The 21,042-nt window shown below is 37.8% G+C and overlaps 1 protein-coding gene across 1 annotated transcript in view; it reads right to left on the bottom strand.

Moving 5' to 3' along the window:
• Positions 1 to 21,042, bottom strand: part of LDB3 (LIM domain binding 3) — a 121,686-nt gene that overhangs the window by 45,207 nt on the left and 55,437 nt on the right. The window contains exons 5-8 of the mRNA XM_075154308.1: positions 11,936 to 11,958; positions 8,209 to 8,412; positions 1,514 to 1,683; positions 504 to 540 (exon numbers count right to left, since the gene is read on the bottom strand). Of these exons, the coding sequence (XP_075010409.1) occupies positions 504 to 540; positions 1,514 to 1,683; positions 8,209 to 8,412; positions 11,936 to 11,958 (434 nt within the window). The remainder of the gene's footprint in view (positions 1 to 503; positions 541 to 1,513; positions 1,684 to 8,208; positions 8,413 to 11,935; positions 11,959 to 21,042) is intronic.

Here is a 21,042-nt window from a genome sequence, read left to right as displayed (position 1 = left end):
TACAAATTTGGGTTGTATTTATTCCAAACAAAACATAAGCAAATGATTATGGATATGGATGGAAACAATTCCTTTACTGTATCATTTCAGGAGAATCAAATGTCAGTCACAGGGTCATCCAAATAAATTGCTCACAGATTGCAGTGCTATCACAACATCATACATTTTCATCCAGTTACACAATCAAGTAGTTACACAGGGCTTGGTCTTAGGAACTCATTGCATTCACACACTCAGTAAATTACACGAAAGTTGCATGTGCAGAGAGCTTTCAGATTTAAACACACACTTCAGGAGTTTTGCACTGTCTTTCCTAAAAACATGCTAATTTGTTATCCTTTTCATTCAAATGCCTCTCACTGATAGCATTTAATTTTAGCGATTTTTGAGTAAATATATTAGAATATTTTAAGACAAAAAGATAATAATGTACGTTCATATTAATGCTGTTTTAAAACATTATTTGGTTATCAGTAAGGAGAAAGCCATAGGGAGTTGCCTACCTTGACCTCCTCAGGGCTTCTTCGTCTGGATCTTGCACTGCAGGCAAAAAAATGTTTCAGTTAAAAAAGAAAGGAAGAAATTGGCTTTATGATGAAATTATAAGTTATTTAGAAACGTATCAAAAGCCTATTTAAAGGTGCATTCATGCTGACTTTGCTGCAATGGATTTTGTAAGAACAGCATGAAGAGGAGCAGTTCCCTAGAGCTAGGAAGAAGGATGTCAGTAGGAAAGAAGCTATTACAACTACTTTCTCATTCATTTATTAGCAATATGTTTCACAGCTGTAGGCAATGATTCTACAGAGAGGACCTGCTGTTTTGTAGGAAAGCATGAGAGGCAGCAGCCAGTTTATATGAGGAGGAAATACCTTTCCCTGATGTGGGAAAGGTCCCTGAACTTCCTATTCTCTAGATCAGAAACAAGATCTGAGGTTAGTATCAGGTGGTCAGAGAAACATTTCCATAGGCAACAGGCAACAAAGTTCAAGCTCCCATGACATTCATAGCAGATCTAGTTTTAGATAACAGAGCTGATAGAGAACCATAGATTCAATACACATGGTGATCCATGACTTTTTTTGACCTCCAGAAGTCACTTCTATAAAAGACTGTTACAAGAGACATAAGTTGTTTATCTTTTTTTCTAACAAATGAACAACTTTGTAAGTCTAGGCTGCTGGAAAATGGAAGATTATGCTGCACAGATTTGATTTGTAAGTAAGAAGAACTATGCGGTCGTAAATGCTCTTTTACTGTATAGTCTGTTATACTTTTATGGTGAGACCCATGGTAGTTCAAAGAATTTTCTTCATAAAGCATAAGGTGAGATTGAACACTTTGATTTCCTAGTGCCCTCAAGTTACATCCAGGGTTCTCCGACCCTACCCCTCACTGACAATGACTACAAGCTGGACATGAGTCTTCCTTGAGTATCAGTTACTAATACTGGGGTAAGAAAATAAAGACATGAATCTAAAATCAGGATGAGGGGATGTTTTACTGTACTTACTGTACTCCGTTCCAGTCATCTGGGCAAGGATGCGGAAAGACTTAGACTGCAGATTGGCAGAACGGCGACTCCAATCTTCGGTTTCATCTTCAGGCTTGTTCTGAGTTTTAAGCACAGCCTGATACACCGGAGAGGCACTGTCTACGTGAGGATCTTTAATAGGAAGGGCACTGCAATTCAGAAAGTGAAACTTTGTGAAGCAGCACATGGTAGCTTTCATCCCAACCTCTCTCTGGTCTTACAGCTTCTCATCCAGAGTGACAGCAATCCAAAAAACAGCTTTGAAAATATCACTTTTTCAAAAAAATACATAGATCAATTTTATGTGCATTAAGAATGTTATGGCTCATTCTATCTTTGAAATGGCCTGTTATCATTCAGATCTGCATATTCAAAAGAGTGTGAAAATGCTTGGAAATGTCTGTTCATGATTCCTCAGCCAATGCAGCCACAAGCTTATGGTGGTTGGAGTAACGTGTGGTGATAAAGGAGAGTATGCCAGGCAAAAACATTTATTTCTCTGAGCATTCTTGTCCCCATATTATTTCTTATAAAAACGGCTTCATACTGTTTTATGTTATGTCTTATTACAGTTTTGGGCCAGTCCATTTTAAGGTTGCAATTAGAAATAAAAAACATATTTCCTTGTAAAAATAATGTGATAGGCTTTAACAGTTTTTTTCTAGAGATGATTATTCTTTGCCAAACTCTGAATTAAACTTCCAGCTGCCGTAATTCTGGATTTATTTTCTACTAAACATGTGAAGCATAAGAAGTCTAGACTTGTACTCAAGACTTGCATACCTATTTTGTATCTGAAATCTTTAACAGCAGAATGTCCTACAACATCTCTAATCACCTTGCAAAGTGAACTATCCAGGAAGAAACTTCCAATTTTGCACACCTAAAGTCAAAGCTACGAAACTCTGTAGCTCAAGTGAGGTAACTTCTCTTTGATTTATGATGCAAGCTAGAAACAGACTTAGTAACTTAATAGCTTTTTTTTTTCCCTGCAAAAATAACTTCTGCATAGCATACAGTTAAAATTAAATATTAACAGAGCTGCAGAAATACTGAGGGGATGATGTGTGCTTGGGGTAACTTGGCTCCATGACTTCTCTAAATACAAGGTCTATTTTTGAAGCAGGTGATTTCTTTTAACAGCTTTAACATGCTATTCCATATAGAGCTTTGCAAGTAGCATGCTCAACTTCATGAAAATTGAGAAATGGCTCTGTTAAGAGTTAAGGGCCATTTGGTCCAACTAAGTCACTGCTATAAAGTTCTGGGAGCAGTCACCTGCTATAAAAGTTGCTTCCTTGGTTCAGGCTCAGAGTTAGCGTTCTCTAAGATACCACTGTGCAGCGAAAATCCACAGAGAAGTTGGGTTTGTGATTTGAAAGCCTGAGAGGAATCATGGAAAAGCCAAGAAGCATTTCTGATATTCTACATACTGTAGGATAATAGCACACACTGTAATAAAAATTACTACCAGGTAGTGCCTTAAATATCAGTATTTTCCAGCTGACACACTCTTCTTCTTCAGCAATGCATAATATACACTGTTTTAATGGATTTGCACCTAACAATAGCATGGGATGTATTCTTCAAGTAAGATGTGTGCTTATATATGCTATGGACCCAAAAGCACCCCATGTCTTTAGAATTTTTTTTAATTAGAGGAGTATTTATATTCCTCATAACCCCCAGTATATGCAACTTCTCACTTTCTTGAGGACCCAGCAGGGTACAAAACCAGTTATTTTTCTTTTATATGTTTCAGTACAAACACCGACATGACAGAGCTTAGCTTAGAAAAAACCTGACTCTTCAGTTTAAGCTCTGCCACAAAACATTAAAGTCATGTAAAAAAGTCTCTTGGCGTGGAAGATGCCCGGTAGGAGGAAGCAGCATTTTCCAGCTTCTTTTTGAGCTCCTGTTTCCTAGACCACTATCTTTACAATATCGAAACACTAGCAGGTACGGAAGGCATAATGTGGAGTTGTTTATTTTGTGCAGGGTGTGCCACCAGTGGCTTCTACTAGTGTTGCTCCTGTGTGCACCGAAGGACAAATTAGTGCCATATCCTTCTTCAGATGGAAGATGGGAGAGAGCAGTAGGCTTCCTCTTCTGGCCCTTCAGACACGGCAGAAGGGCTTGCTGAGGCAGGGAAGTAAGCGCAGTAGCGAGTTCTGCCTTCTGCTGACTTCATGCAGAAATAGCCTTTATATGGAACAGAGATACTCTGTAATACCAAAAGAAGTCTGCAACCCCCTCGTGACCGCTCTGCCGCCACTTCTCACTCTTGGCTACGCTGAAAAGTTCTGTTACTGTAAAGGGTCCAGTTAAAGCTCCCCAAAAGGTGACCCAGTTTTCAAGTTTCCAGGGGCACTTCAGGCCTACGTCTCAGTACTGACGAAGCACGCAGTACCTTGCCCTGTATTACTGTCATAGGTGACTGCTTGGTTTTGGCCAACAGTTAATTTTATCTCTCCAGACGTACTTTTTAGTCCTGCTGAAGCTTAAAAAACTGCTGTATGTGATAGCAAATTTCACAGCTGCAGACAATTGTAGAGTGGATAATAAACCACTGGATAGATAATACTGCTGATTTCGACCACGGACTACTGTGGCAACAGTGGTGTGCAAGTCATGGACAGTTCAAATACCTTTGTTTAAATCCTCTAGCTGAAATGCTTTATTCTTGTATTATGACCAGTGTACAAAAAAGCAGTTTAAAAGTGTATGTATAGATATGCCATTAGCTCACAGATAGTTAAAAAGCGCTAGAGGCTGGACCACAAATTTCCCAGTAGCAATGTGTGGCATTAATATGACTTATTAATATCCTTATCGTAGATGATTAAGGCAGGAAATGGAGCTTGGTGAATTAACCTTCCCTAGCAGAGTGAAACACACTCATATAAATTGAACTAAATTAATACCATACATTGGAATATTTCCAACTCTGTCTTTAATGCAACAGGCCTTTTTCTTTTTTTAAAATCATAATTATATTGTAGATGAGTAACAATGACGTATGAGCCACTCAGCATGGAAGTGTAAAATAGAGTGCGTCACTGATTATGAGCATTTCATAAACCTAAATGTGACAGTTGATTCTTACAGACAGCCTAAAGATGCACATAACCATGTTAATACCTCTGTTATACTTCTTCTTAATTTAATTTTTTTCCATCTGGGTGTGTATGTGCAGAAATATCATGCATCTTTAAGCATATTACTTTAAATTGATGTTACTGAAAAAAAATTCTTCCCAAATGGGTTAGAGCTTTCGAGGGTTTTTCATATTATAGCCTACGGTATTTTAGTAAGATTCAATAAAAAATTGTCCCCCTTTTTCACATCATCATAAAGTCACACATTATTAACATTAAAACAAGCTTTAGAGACAGTCAAACCTCTTTGAATAAGTAGCAGTGTGATTTTTTTTCTTGGAGTTCATTATAAACCATGGTTTACCATGTGAATCAGTCCCTGAAGTCATTATTTAGATTTAATTGCGGTAGATAATAAGTAAAAACTTAGGAACACTGCAGTGTTCTACCCGTGATGTAGACATACAATGAAATATTGTGACTTCGGATATTAGATTCCAACTATTAAAAAAAAGCTCTGTGAGGTAAAAAAAACTCCAACCCCACAAACAAAGAGTTCATGCAGACTGGCAAATTATCCAGCTAAGTTGACTTATTCTGGAGGATACCCGAGACTTTAGTTTGTACAATCACATTATTGTTTCTGCTACTAGAACTGTTAGATCTTAATCGTGATAAAGTTGTTGGATTTATGTCTCCTTACACGACTTGTGACTTTGGCTAAAACTGCATAATGGAATTTAGAAGAGGTTTGACAGAAATGTGCTTGAAATGTACTAACAACATGGCTTTCCTGCAACCAACTCTTGGTTCTTGGTATATCAAAATCAATTAAAACAAAGCAACCTGGAGGGAGAAAAAATACAAAGTCAGGGCATTCAAATTTTTCTACCCTTAAGTTCCAGCATGAGGTCTGAATAACTGCTGTATAAATAATTTATATGCTTTCCTTTGTGTTTGTCATGGTGATCCAGCATGTGTGGGTTATTTTCTAAGTGACATGAGCCTGATTCTGATCTTACTGGCTTAAGTTAAAACACCACTGATTTCAAATGGTCAAACTAGAAAATGAATTCTTATCTTAAGCGTGTCTATTCTTCATCACTGATAAAAGTAGTAAGCGGTGTTTCCAGCTATTGTCTGCCAAAAAGAACAGAAGCCCTTTAGATCTGCAGTCTGAGTATGCTTACCATTGTACATACACCTTGTGGCTTCAGGGCTTATCTCTAACGTAAAATGAAAAGCCCAAAGAAAAGTAATTAAGAGCCGAGACCAAATTATAGGCAGAGAATTGAGACAAAAGAATCAGTACGCAGTTTGTTCTGCTTTTATATGACAAACTTCTCATTTCTGCATTAAGCATAACCTTATCTCAGACTTGATCAACTAAGCAAACTAAAGAACATCCTCAGTTTCCACTGCAAATTACAGTTCAGAATATCACAGAGGTCAAAGCAACACCTTAAGGAAATGAGTTACAGGTTTAATCAAATGAATATCAGTCAATGGGTAGGCCATTGTTATATCAGCACAAACCTTGCCTTTATATCTAGATTAAAAATGCTGTGTTAATTGTAATAAAACAATTTACTGAGAAAATTGTTTAGTCACTAAGTGTTACGTGTTTAAAAAAAAGAAGTTAGAAAACAGGCTGTAGCTCACAGCACAGTAGATTTAGAGAGTCCCCTGCACCTGACTGCACATAGGAATAGAAACATTAGTTTCTCCTGGGGCCAGGTGAACATTAGGCTTAGGAGTCACATTCCAAAATGAAGGAAAAGCTTAAACGGTAGTTTATGTAGTGGATCTTGCAGGAAAACTTTTTTTGCAGTATTACAGGGGAGAACATAGTCATGGAGTTGTCTGCAAAGAATAATGTTCCACTACAACTGTCCGATACAGAAGGATTAATGGAAATAATCATCTCATTTCAAAAATACCCATGCGATAGGTGGATTCCATGTTCAAAATGAAAAAAAAAAAGTTAGAGCTTTTGCTAGTGGCGTTTAACACAGCTTTTGCTGCTACTGGCGCAACAATTCAACAGTCCATGAAAATCTATTTTTTATCTATGTATCCATTCATTCAGCTCTTTTCAAGATATATGTATATACTAATATAATTACCACCTAATGATTTATGATTCAAGCCTCTCCAACTATTCAGATTCTTTACTTCATGTTAAGACAAATCCCTAACCCCCCTAGAAAGTCTGCTGATCTTCCAATTCTAGTTGCGCTCTTTGGACTTCTCTCACCCTATCTGGGATTTTCTAGAAAGGGCATTTCCCTCTCCCTGCAACAGAGTGTGTTTTGATCTCTTCCACAGGTGGGAAAAGATGATGATGTTTTCCAGTCCAGCAAAGCCACTCCTGTGATTGGAACTGCATTTGAGAGATTCTTTTAATGTGCTGTTTATAAAGAGAAAAGGATCTGTGTGCTCAGCAGTGAAACTTTATAATCATCTGATCATTTAAATAGGTAAAATTTTTAAATGTTACTATTTGCATTATATAATGTTACAGCATTTAGCAGAAAATGGCACTATATCATAAAATGTCTTATATAATCCATGCCTATGAAAGATGTGAACCATTATAATGAACACAGATAGAGTGACCTTCTTTCATTGTACTTTGCTAATTGGAAATGTGAGTCTTCTTACAGGTGAGTCATGGTCAAAACCAACTAAAGGTATTGTTTGGGATCCATCATTAGGGAGAGTTGTGATGAACAACAGAATAATATTGGTGCAAAAAATTAGTGGGGAAAAAAAGAGAAAAGAAATGGCCAGTAAAAGGGAACACAAGCAAATACATAAAACATCTGCACTTTCAATAAGCCTGCAGCTAACATATGTAAAGTGTGTTGCTATACCTATATTTTGGTGTCACATGAAAGGAAGGTAGGTTCTATTTTGGGTAGAAAGATACCAAATAAGAGAGAGACCTGGCTACATTCATTGCACGTGTCATTTCAGTTAAGTCATAACAATTGTGGATAAGTTTATCAAATAAGATTATCAGAATCATGCATTGGAAAAGCAGAATTATTAAGGATCAATGCATTTTGCCATAGTCCAAAGGATATGCGTAAGACACATGTACAGTATGTAAACTAGGGATAGGGATAATACAGCACAACACTCCATTCTGAAGAATAAAACAGTAGCCAGTACTAAATAAATATTTTGCATTCTTCATGTATCAATAAAAATTCCACTCCCCCTTTCCCATTCTTTCTGAGTTATGCATATAATACAGTGGTTATTTCAAAGCACAGTCATCATAAACGAAAAGCCATCCAGTGTCATATACAGAGCACTAGATATATATTTTAGGGGTTTACCAGTTCTAGAAAGAATACCAAAAAAGAAATGCTACATTTTCTAACTATCCATCCTTTTAACTTCAAAACGATGAAGTGCTTTCAAACACTATCTAGGATTGATTTGTATTTTTCACGTCTAAGATAATCCAGAAAAAAAGAGTCCAGGAAGAGCTGCCACGTCATGCACGTAGGGACTGTTAGGCGTATCATGCAGAGAACGAGCACTCCACACAAGAAATAACCTTACCCAGCAAATTCTCCACCCTGGGCTTGTGCCTGGCCTGCAATTGCATCCATGATAGCATCTTGGGAATACATGCTGATCGGGGTGTTATACTGGGCGTGAATTATAGTAGCCTTGCCGCCTAGGCCCTTCACCTCAATGGGTTTGTGTGTAGACAGGGCAGAGTCCTTCAGGACATTGGGGTTGAAACGGTCCGTGAGCTCCGAGCTGGGTTATGCAGGAGTGAGGTTCGACAGGGAAGGGAGGGGAAGAAAGGAGAAAGGCGTGACAGTTAAGTGAGAGAAAAAGCACCAACAGAGGAGTGTGTATGTCTGTTCATGGCATCTCACCATAAAAGCTTCTGGTCAGAGGATAAGAGACAACATAAGTAACAAGTAACAGTTAAAAGCTGGCTGCGTTCACGGATGACATTTTTGTGCTGGCTCGCAAATGTATAAAGAGAAAAATGGTGAAACAGTTGTCATTGTATAAAAAAATCATGACAAATCCCTAAATATATATGTGATACTTACATATATTAAAATTCTATTCTTACATGCATATATACATACAAGTGTATACAAACATATACACACACACGTATATATGCATGTCCATAGACATACATACATACTGCAGAGAATTCCCAGTTTATTCACTGCATCTATTCATTCTTTCAGAAGGGTCTTACAAAGTGCTAGAAAGTGCAACAGAGTGAACAGATGTCAGGTCCTCTATTATTAATCATAGTGAAATTTAGTACTTGCACCTTTTAATCTTCAAAGCTTTCCTCGCAATGACTAAATTAATCTTCCCAAAATCTCTGTACAGCCAGCCATAAGCATTGCTGTAGCATCATAAATGCTCAGTCTCAGATCAAAATACCCTATATCACAATCAACGGGACAACTGCATTTGAAAGAGTAGCCAACATATTTTCCAGTGGCTCTGTTTATGAGGAAGGATTTTTATTTGAGAAATTGAGCCATGAGCAAGTTACCTGCCGCTCCCATTGCAACCGAACAAGTCAGTTTAACTTCAGACTTCAGCTAAAGAGCACCTGCCTTCCTTGTAGCGCCTACTTGTACATTGTTCTAGTCCTAGAGTTAGGACCGAGCATTGCCTGGAGTTTCAATGAGCAAGCTAAACCTCAGCTGTCAGTCACTGAAGTAGCTGCTCTTCTCTAACCTATGGGAGATCAGGTGAATCTCTAGTCTGCTGTTCCTGTCGTGCCAGCAGCAGGAGGATGCCAGCAGTATAGATTCCATATGCTCACCAAACTGGGCAAAAATGAGAATTCTGTCCTTTCGGAAATAATGGATATTTCACAAATGTCTCATTTGGAACTGAGCCCAAAAGCTGGAAATGGATATATCCCCTGCCGCAAAAGAAATTCTGAAAAATGTAATCCTGTTTCATTGGAACAATTTTCCTTTTCAGTCTAAAACCATTTCACCATAAGTTTATCAGCTACTATTAATTCTTTTGCTGAATTTTTTCATGTGACTGAACAACGCGTCTCTGGTTGGCAAGGGAACACTAGTGTGCCTGTCTGCTGTGGGTTAGCCCCAGAGGGTGAGTGTTAAAACCGAACCCTCAACCCGGCATGGAGGAAAAAGAAGAATGAAGTAAAACTGGCAGCCATCCGACTTAATCTTCCAGAGATTATTAAAGGTGATGTGTCACCTCTGAACCCAGCCAGGGGATTCCACTACGTTTTCAGCCTTTTGTTTGGTGGGATACCCTGACTGAAGATGCACAGTAAGAGAGATACAGTCACACATCATTCAAAATACTTGACAGAACATTAACAGCCACATGCTCAAGGAACAGGGACAAATATGCACATGCTGTATTACAGCCACAGCCTTTAGTTACACACATCAACATTTTAAAGGAGGGAACCGGGAAGCTGCATTATGCATTCAAAAAGTGAAAATCATCTTTTTACAAGGACATTTTCACATTTAAAATATCTCTCCATTAACTCTTCATCAACTATGACAATATTATTATTACACTGACATCATCTGTTGAAGGGTGATGTGCAGAGACATGCAGGTTGTTGTACTCTTGACTTTTCAGCATGCACATGCCTTACTTTAACAATGCTATTTCTTTTCTTTGTAATACCCTAAACGATCACACAGGTCCTCAAGATCTTGAATTTAGTGTTCTCTTTCCCCCACGCTGTTAGAAGTCCTGAAGAGAGTCTAAACCCAAGATCTGAGAAGATTGTGTGAATGAAAAGACAGAGGTTAAATATGCCACTTTTAAAGAGTAAAGTTCAAAGCAATTGGTTTCCACAATCAATTACAAAAATAAAAGCTAGTAATCTTAGAACAGCCTAAACTTCCCTAGTGGTAGCAGCAGTAGTGATTTAGGCTTTCACTTGTGCTATTTAAACAGTTTCAGTGGCGTCTTTCAAGAGGTTTTAGTCACATTATACATACGAAGGCAAAACTTTCACTGAAGTTAACAGGATTCCCATAAAAATAAGAGAAAAGGGTACAGATTTTCAACTGCAGAGTTTTCTTTATAACTCTGGAAGTAAACAGAAGATATTAGTGCTTGCTGTGCTCTAGGACAAAGCGGCAGAGGTAAGACCCTAGAGACAGCTGCAGCACCTCTGCAAAATGAATGGGATTTTTCTACCAAGCTGGAAAAGGATCAGGAAAAATAAATCCCAAAGCAAGTAAGATTAAAAACACCCCTGTAATGTGACTTCTCCTTTCTAAGACAATTTTAACAGAATAATTATCAATGTAAATTGGCTAGAATTTCATCACTCCAAAGGAGTTACATCATTTGCATGACATCACACCCACACCTCATTAAAATCAACAGAGAATGCCAGATCGGTGTAAATTATATGCATTAAATATTACTTCAACTTTATGTATTCTACTACTTCTAACCTTCTCTTGTCAGTTTAAATTTGACATTTAACTAATAATTATTTATTTTATGCTGAATTTAACCCAGTCTCTCCAGCAATTTCTGGACAATACTCAGTTCAGAGACAGAAAGTGGGAATTTAGAGACAATCCTCTGCCCTTATAAAACTAAAGGTCAAAGCTGAGGACTCTGTGAACTTTCCTAAATAAAGCAGACAATCACATTTTCAAATCAATAGTTGTTTCTTGTGTCATGGTTTAACCCCAGCTGGCAACAAACGGCACCACGTGGCTTAGTTGCTGGCTGGGGTTAAACCACAACGTCTTGTTTGGGCAATATGCTTACTAAGGTAAATTATTTTTTAGATCTTTTCCATATCAGTATCCCATACCAACCTAAATTTGAATTTTAGTGGAGTGGGACTTTGGAGGTTAATTTAATGTTGAGGCTAAAAATACATCACTAATAATACACCAAAAAAGGCTGAGATGAGGCTCCCCAAATCCCAAAGGCATGAAGACTCCTTAAAGAGTTAGGAGGAATTAAACTCGGACTGTAGAGAAGAAAACATCTGAAAGCATTTACAAGAACTGAGCAAGCTCAGATGCTAACTCCATTTGCAGCATTAGAACATCACCAAGAAATGCCAAACACATGGCGTGCTTAGAAAGGAGCACCACTGGACACCAGTGGCAGCCCATGACGCTTGCCACACCAGTAAGATTTTTTAAAAAATATTTCCACTTGCAAGCAGACACAGCAGGAACACAAGGGATCATGCTACCCCAGAAAACAAATCTTCGCACATACAGCGTAACACAAATACTTGGCACTATATAGAAGTGATACTAACTTGGCATTGGTGTTGGTTATGACCTAAAAGAAGAGAAAGAGAACAAACAACATCAAAACCAACCAAACAGAAAAAGTCAATCGCTTTTAGAGTGCAAAGGGCAAAAGGTATTTACAAAAGCTTACTAAAGCTTTTTTCAGACCATCTACAAATAAGAACAAAAAGTAAATGTATGCCTGAAAACCCCGACGAGATTAAGAAAGGGAAAAACGTAAGGATTATAGTTGATCCACTAGGACTTAGTAGGGTACCATGGCATTTTGGCTGACCCTTTAACATGTGCATCCCTAAAAGTACTATTATCAAAGTGTATGGGGGAAGGGAGCAGAGGGAAGAAGGCAGCATTTGCAGAGTATATTCTTATCTGAAAATAGCAAATAAGGGGTAGAGATTATATTCTTCCCTCAGATACTAAATATTCAGGGATGAAGTCTGTTCTCCTCAGGCTGCCCTCAGAGTTGGTATTGCAAGATTGATTTTTTGGTCTTTTACGTGCTGGAGAATATCCAAAGAATATATTGGTAGATGTTTTAAATCTAAAACTAAGGAAAATGCCTTTGTATTTAACAAACTATTGGCCTAAATCTGACTGTACCTACATTTATGCCAACAGTGGTGTAAGCCAATTAATTTCAGAATAGTCATTCCTAATTTATTCCATGTGAAATGAAGCAAGTCCGTGCATTATGTGTTTTTTTGGATATCCATATCAGGATATTTTATTCCATCTGGTACGTACACAGTATGAAAAAACATATGTTCATGCTACATCCCGCTTTGCTGCATAAACAAGAAGTGACAGTGGCTTGCACAGTAATTCCAAAGAAACACAATACAAAACTCAACGTAGGCCTTATGTGGGCCAAAGCTGGGAGCAATGAATAGATAGTGTGCTCAGACTGTAATATTATATTATTTGCTAATAACTCTTTCTGTTGGTTGCACAAATAGCATTAATGGGCTATGACATTTATTTTAACATAGTTTTTTCAAAGCTTAGAATACCCATACTTTGCCCTTATATTCTTGGGTGGAGAGTAATTAATCATATTTTGCACAAAATAAAAAGGAAGAGAGGCCAGGATCAGTTAATAAATACTTCTTGTTATTTAGCTGCACAGAATGCTGTTGACAGAACGGGGCACTGAACCTTCCAACTTGCTGCTGTAACATTTCTGGATCTGGGATTGATACAAAATACTGGACAGCAATGTCATACTGTTAGAGTGACATTCAAAGTGGATTTGTTGCCTTCTGCATTTGCCTTGCAGAACCTTTGATACTACTGCTTCTTTTTACATACAGTCCTTTTGCATTGGTGCATCCAGCTGCCTTTTTCATGATCAAAAACACTCTAATGAGCCAAAGCTGCAGTAAAGGCTTTGCACCTCTTCATTTCCATGGAAAAGCAATCACAGATCACCTTCTGCAGTTACTGTTCTTCAGACTCTTGGATTTGAGAATGTTCTTCTAACTTTATAAACCCTACATTAAGCCAAATATATCAGTCTGTTACAGGGACCAGTAGAGATATATTAGGAACAAGCTGTTGCCTGTAAGCACATCAGTGATCCTATATCCATTTTAGGTACATGCAGGACAGCTGGGTGCTCATTTACAACGAAACATAGCGTAATAGTATCATTTTCTGAAGTGGCCTCTGATGCCTGCTTTAATCCTCTAATCCAGGCCTCTGCCTTACCCATAAAATAATATTTTAAAGGCAGAACTGCTGTCCCTAAAATACCCCTTAATTAGAGGAACCACTTGTTTGCATATAAGAATATGTTCAAAGATAAAAATCATTATGTGCACACACTAAGAGCAGCTCAACAGCCACACATCTCAGTAAAGATTTTTCAGATGTGAAGAGGCTACTATAGCTTCCTTCAAAAAGAGTAAAGCTTTACTTCTCCTTATGTTTAGTATGCGATGAGAAAATTCTCTCCAGTTCAGACCCACACATTGTTTTAGCTTGATTCTAAATATGGACATAGATGAAACACCCAACTTGCTGCTCGCAGAGGTCACACAGTAAGAAGCTAGTAACCCAAGCCACCTGGCACGTACTTGTGGGACAGGTATTTACTGCCCTTGACCTACAATGTGAAAAATAACTTACACTGGAATGAAAAAGAACCACATTTTACAAGCTCTGACTCACTCTTCGTATTTATTAATACTCCCCTTTCCAGAGCTTTCAGCACATCAAGTTCCACACTCTTAACAGGCCACTTCTATTTTTTACCCAGGGCCAGGGTGATAAAGCTTTAATGTAAGAGTGTATCAGAGAAACAGATGCTTTGTTATTCTTTGCAGATCAAGGAAATAATCTCAAAATTAATTTTAGCTTTCTGATAGGATTTTCCAAAGGATTTAGCTAAACCTCTAACAATCCCAGCAATTCACACAATTAAGTTTAAATGATTTGGTGAAAAGGACACCAAATTGAAATATGAAATATATCTTAAGATCAACCCCCAAACCTGAATTTTCTTATAGCTTTTACCATACTGCTAACTGCACGTTCATGAATGCATAATAAATTCACAGTTTTGGAGCACCATAATTTCACAATCTTTATGCAGCATCTCATGTTGTACTATATGGCAAGAACGTCCACCACAAAGTCCAGAGCCGATTTTGCAGAGCTCACGGTGCTTTCCTTGGGCACTCTTTCACGTATATCCACAATGAGATCGAGACTATCATGGATGAGACCAAGTCCCAAGGTAGTTACAGATTCCATGTCACTCTGCACAGAGCAGTAGGAAAGATGCCTCTCACTTCATGGATAACACTCAAGTGGGAGTGGGAATGACAGGATTATTGAACTCTGAATTTTCTCTGAATGTAAACAGAGATGTACAATTCTCTAAATCTCAGAGGAATTACCTGAAAAGACACATGTACTTAGTAGCTCTGGGCTTTTTAATCTTTTCAGATTGTTCCTGGGCTGCAGGATAAAGGCTGAATTTTTTTATCAGAACATTTAGATGATTTCTCATAAATTTTCTTATTTGTTCATCAGTGCTACAGATATTACAGGCAGATAGACAGAAATTCCATAAAATTTTGTTAAAAAAAAAAAAAAACAACAACAACTCAGATGGTTGTTCTAAGGTAGAACCTTGCTTTGTAATTCAGTGCACTGCCACAGGCAGTACATATAAAGGAGACATAAAACATGGAAAAGCAGCAGAGTGAAGACTGTGAGGTGTTTTCTGCAGGTACACCTTTTTTGCACCCCAACAATCACTGACACATTATGTAGTCATATCACACAATGCCCTCTGTAGTCAATAGAATGGTTCACATTGCCTTTGGCGAGTGATAGATGCAGCTGTGTTGTAATTTTGATAACGAAGAAATAGCCAGAATGCTGAGCCATCCAAAATACAGCCCCTTCACCCTCACCCTTGCAGATGTTAAGGAGGCTTGTGAAGATAGTGGGATATACTCCCAGGAAACTCTGCATATTGAAATAAGACAAGGATTAGTTTTCCCCAAGAAAACTGTATATTAAGAGAGAAGCATTCTGAGGTTTATTTTGCTGATCTTGCTTACTAACTGAAATTATTTTCTTTTAAACACTAATTGCCTTTCTTAATTATCCAGTATGAAAAAGATAGGATTTTTTCCGATAAGTTAATTAGGGTTGTTAATGCTGAGTGCTCAAGAGAGTTACAATGAATCATCTAAACCTCTTGAATCATCTAGAACATGTATATATGCTTTTTTATAAGGATAAAATATCCTTACTTTGTACAACTTAAAAACCCTTGGTTTTGCTCTTGCAAAGAGCTTCTGCAATGGGATATAAAGTACTTGGAAATATGCATTTGCTATCAAACCTCGAGTGGATTGTCTCCATTTTCTGTTTTTCCTCATATAGCCAAGTCCCTAGTGTTGAAAGTATACTTTTTCCCATATTCATAATAAGAAATTTATCTTCATTTTAAATAAACACAAATAAACAAATTAGAGATTTGTTTGCAAATTAATACATGAAGGCAGAAAAATAAGGAAAACCTGTTTCTCATTGCTTTTTCTCATGTATTGTAGTCCAAGCTCCTCACTTCACGAACCTACTAATAAAACAGTTGATCTGCAACACAGTAACACTGAAAACCTTGACAGCATGGGATCAAACTATCTGGGTAGTATCTAGAGATCGTTCCTAGATCTGTTAAGAGCAAAGCTAACAGATGTGAGACAGACAATGTTCAAACCAGAGGATTCAAAATATTGCAGTTTTGAGTCATTTTGCATAGGAAAGCCAATACATTAAGGCAGGAAATACAGCGGGACACTCCAGTAGACTAGCATGTCAGATTTGCTGGTCAAAGCAATTTCCCTTTAGGAAAGTACCAAAGATCAGATCTGTTTCACCATCACTGTAATGGCTGACAGTGATACTTGGTTCTATGAGTCTACATGCATTAGTTTAAATCGCTAAATGCCAGAACCCTGAGATGATCACAGTTACTTCAGTCACAGTGCTCCTCCTCATGCTCTGGTGACTATTTCCAACCCATGTTGCAATTCAGATACCAAAGACCAAGAGTTATTCTGTAACTGTTATATGTTTTGGGGGGTACTGGAAAATTTAGTGCTTGTTCCAGACCTTAATCATGATTACCAGACAAATGCACAATAGGGTAGGTTCTATTACATTAAGTTTTCAGCAAATTCATTACTTATTGAAATATTAAATATTTTACCATGTTACCTACCCTCTAGGAAGTCCACCTTCCGAAGCCCTTCGGTTGAGACTTAATTTATGCATCTCAGCCATTTCCCTTAGAGTCTCTGCTGAGTAAAGGCCAATAGGGTTGTTATACTGCCTTGCAGGGCTCAACTGGTGTAAAGGACTATTGCCATCAGTCAACACAGGGCTTAGTTTTGAACCTAGATTACTCTTTGCAGGTGAAATGTCAGGAGTCACAGACTGAGAGGACATGGAAGATCTAACTGTGGTAGTCTTTAAGTAGGAAGAGCTATTTGAAAAGCTGATCTCTTGCTTGTTGAGGTAGCCTGAAAACGTTCCATTGGTTGCTAAAATACTACCCATAGGCCCAGCCGCCGTGTTAGTTAGAGGACTGAAGGTTGTTCTGTTGCCATTGATTTCCCAAGCAGGTTCCTGTAGTAGCAAACATGCAGGCCAAGAAAAGAAAAAAAGAAGAGAGCAATCATAGAACACATGCAAAAATAACATATCTGCAATTACTGCTTTCTAAACATATTGATAAACTTGCAATAAATAGATTGGGGCCAAAGCATCCAACCTTTCAGGGAAGATTTTCAAAGAAACGCATTATTTCAAAATAAGGAAAGCAAAACATACTCAGGCATTTTTTTACTGGGTTTTAGTTGAAATCAACAAATAAAGCTTAACATTAAAAGAGCATTTGCTACTAGTCAACCTCATAGCAATAATTTTATGTAAAGACAACACTGTCCATTAATTTCTAGGATAATTGAGAAATCTTAAAAAAATGTCTTGAGGTCAGAATCATTTGAGATAATATACAAACATAAAAGTCAATGCCATCATTATAAAAACATAATGATTCTAAACCACACAATTCTATTTTCCATGAGTATACTTAAAGTTATTGAAGCCCACACATTGCATTGCTTTCATAGGCTCTGGTTCATGCTAATTAGGCCATGCAGCATGGTTAGCAGATAGACCAACAGGACTCGAGAACAGGTACTGCTCAACAGATAGGTTGCTTCTATTCTGATCATTTCTGCATAATTTCACTTGCAGGAACGTGTGCCTGAGTATGTAGATGAAGAGTGTATGATCCTACAGTCATGTCCCAGATAATATTTCTAACTAGGCAGCAGGATGTATTGTCTTAGTCGAAGACACAGGAGTCTCTCTTACAATAGCTACACCCATAGCAGTCTGTGCTGGTGCTCAAATTAGAAATATTCTACCAAAACCTTATCCTGGAAAAATGCAGTAGTATGCTTCAGTTTCATAAATGATTTGCTATTAATGCAGCTTAGTGAAACCAAAATAAAAGGTAATATCAAAGAAGAAAAATACTGCTTTTTCAGCAACACAATGCAGGAAATAAGTTGCCACATGAGTTCTGAGGAAGTTTCATGTAAAAATTCTGTGCTCATGTTGCCCAAAACACCCTGTCACTGCTTCAAGCTCATTCTGGTCCAACACTATCTAAATCCCTAGGACTGGAGGGCACTCAGCTCTTCGCAGGAAGCACAGAGCACCCTTAGGGTTAAAGTGCCTCATTTCCTTCCAGCTACTGGCAGCGTGTAGTGACCACAGCTCTATACTTTTTGGAAGTCTGTCCATACTGCAGGTAGGCAATTTTATCAAAGAGGAATACAAACTTCACTTTCAGGAGGGCATTTTTATACCTTTACTCTCAGTTTTCTTATTCTTTAACTTCTAAAGGCTCAGTGACTGGAACACGAATAGCAAGATTCTAATATTGATTATTTTTAACATCTTTTTAATGGTTGCCTTTTGAACCTAGCATCCTGAGTGCTGGAACTCATCATTTAGGTTTTTTTGGAACTAAAAACTTACATGTTTTAAAGTAATGAATTATATAGTTTCAGAAGCTGTTTTATTCTTCACTTTTGTTTGTCTGTAATTATGTTCTTCGGATAAAAAAATCTATAGCTGAGGTACCCAACAAACTATTTGAATGCTTGGCAATTTACAGATTTCTCTAGAGCCATAATATCAATTTGTAGTTTATCTCAGAAGCTCCTGGCTCCAGCCTAACTTGGGCTACATTGCTTTCGCTATAGGAGAAGGATCACTTCAACCTCTCCCTCTGGACCTGGATACGCTGCAGCCATAACTGGTACCCAGATGCCGTGACGCTGACAGGTAAGAGGCCCGCCAGTAACGCTGGCAGCATGCTGCAGTCTAGCTCTGGGGGACAGGAACGGGCAGGGGACGTGATCCTGAAGAAGGGATGGAGCCCACAATCTGCCCTCAATGAAAGCCACTACAGAGCAGCTGGTGGCGTGCAGTGACATTTTGCCTCATTTGGGCTGGCACTGCTTCAGTTGCCATCTTTAACATCTTACACGCATCTCGCCCATAGCCTTGCACGAAACATAGGCCTGAGAAAAATTTGGCCTCTGATTTTCTACTTTTGTAGTATTGGTTATCATTAATGTCATTTACTGATTTTGATACTAATGTTCACTAGAAAGATAAATATTTTATATTCTCCTCTTGGATTTTTCTGTATTGCATATTTAAGTTTAGGGAGATTACATTTGAAAAAATCAAGATAATATGGCCTGATTCATTGAAATTAATTGCAAAAAAACCCCTAAAGGTCTAAGGATATAACAACATTATAATCATAACATTAAATACATTTAAGATGTTTTGAATGAAAAAAGTAAGGCAGATAAAATGAACTGAGAACATTTTTCTTAGTAATAAACAGGAAGAGACTTTAGCTGGCATTAATAGCTGCCTGAGGCTGTAAAAATAGATAATCCTAAAAGCGTTTTTCAGACTATGCCTTTTTAAATAAATACATTTGAATTACATACTTCAGTCATTATACCCTGACACAGAAAACAGCAAACAACCGTTTAAGTGGCCTACTGCAAGCTTCCAAGTATCATTAAATAAACAGAAAACATCTCTAAAAATGTGTTGGAAAAAAGGCACAAATGCACAAGACCATCTTTATAAATTAAGTCACCACTTGTGCAAATGAGTTTTACATGCTAGCAGAGAGGGACAAAACAAATGTTTAAAAAAATACAGAGGCAATAGAGAAGAAAAAGGATCTGCCAGAGTTATATTTCTTTGTTACCCTGAAAACTCTGTCGCTTTTATCCAAGTTAACTGTGGGTTTCCTTTCTAAACCCCATAAAAAAAGGTGTTACTGGACACTAACACTAGGCAAAGGGAAAATTATAGGACTGCCATAAAAATGACGGTTGATGATTTTGTTCACCTTTATGACATGAATGGAATTTTGGTTTCACTCCTCAAACAATTTCTAGCTGGAATACCAGCATGTTGGTAACTCAACACTAGAATTCCTAGGAACCCAGCAGTGCCAGGTTAGCATTCTCCATTTTGAGTTAATATTCATGGTAGTTTTAAGGTAGTTGTTTTCAGGGGTTCGGGGGGGGAAGGGATGAAACAGGAAGTGTCTAAGAGAGCAGCTGTATAACTACTTCTAAAGAATTACTGCCCAATAATCAGCTTATTTAGCTCTTTCCTCTTGTGATTGACAAAGAATCTCTCATTCAGTTTATTCCTGGTAGGATATTTTAGAATTTGTTTTCTCCAGTTCAGTGGCAAAAACAGATCAATGCAGCATTTCTGAAACCATCTCTGAATGTGAAGGTCAAATTTCTAATACTGAGCAGCAGCACGGCTTTTGGGATTACATCACGTGAAATGCAGCCAACAGTAACAAACGTTCCCCTGTTTCCCATCTCTCTCATCCCATTCTGTTTCAGTCCCTGTGGCTGGAAAAGCAAGCTAACATTTCAATCTATGCGATTCTGATGCTACCCTTCAGCCGACCAGAAGAGGAGGCTCTGACACTGAGCAATGAGCTGCTTCTCTCGAGAAAGGTGCTCTGATCCTGCAGCAATCCCTTTCTAGGAGGCGAAAACTGCGTTTTAATTTCTCAGTGTAATGTCAGTGAGTGAACCTAAAACTGATAAATGTAGAGGAGTCTCAAACATTTGGGAATAGAAGGAAGCTATGAATCAGCTCAGTTTCCATTCTGAAATATTATTATTCTTTTCTTTATAAATATTAAATTTCTATGAAAGGCAAATGCTCCTTCTTATGTATCAGAGAAGTGAGAAACAAATTTATATTGGAAGACACAATACCAGTTTTTCAGGTCCTCTTCCTTTGACAGCCCATGTTCTATTTTTCTATTGCTATGACCATACAGTCTTTATTCACCGTTTGCACTTCTGGGAGAACAATTTTAATGCTATACTAATGAATTTGACCTCCCAACATGCCCAAGATACAGTTGTTGCTTTAAACTTTTTATAGAAAGGAGGAAATGGAGGCACCATAGCATTAAATGACTCTGCTCAAAGACATCCAACAAATAGCT

The sequence above is a fragment of the Calonectris borealis genome, chromosome 7, assembly GCF_964195595.1.
Source record: "Calonectris borealis chromosome 7, bCalBor7.hap1.2, whole genome shotgun sequence".
In the NCBI taxonomy this organism is placed as follows: domain Eukaryota; kingdom Metazoa; phylum Chordata; class Aves; order Procellariiformes; family Procellariidae; genus Calonectris; species Calonectris borealis.
Note: the sequence above shows the minus strand (reverse complement) of the source record. Positions and strands in the feature narration are given on the sequence as shown.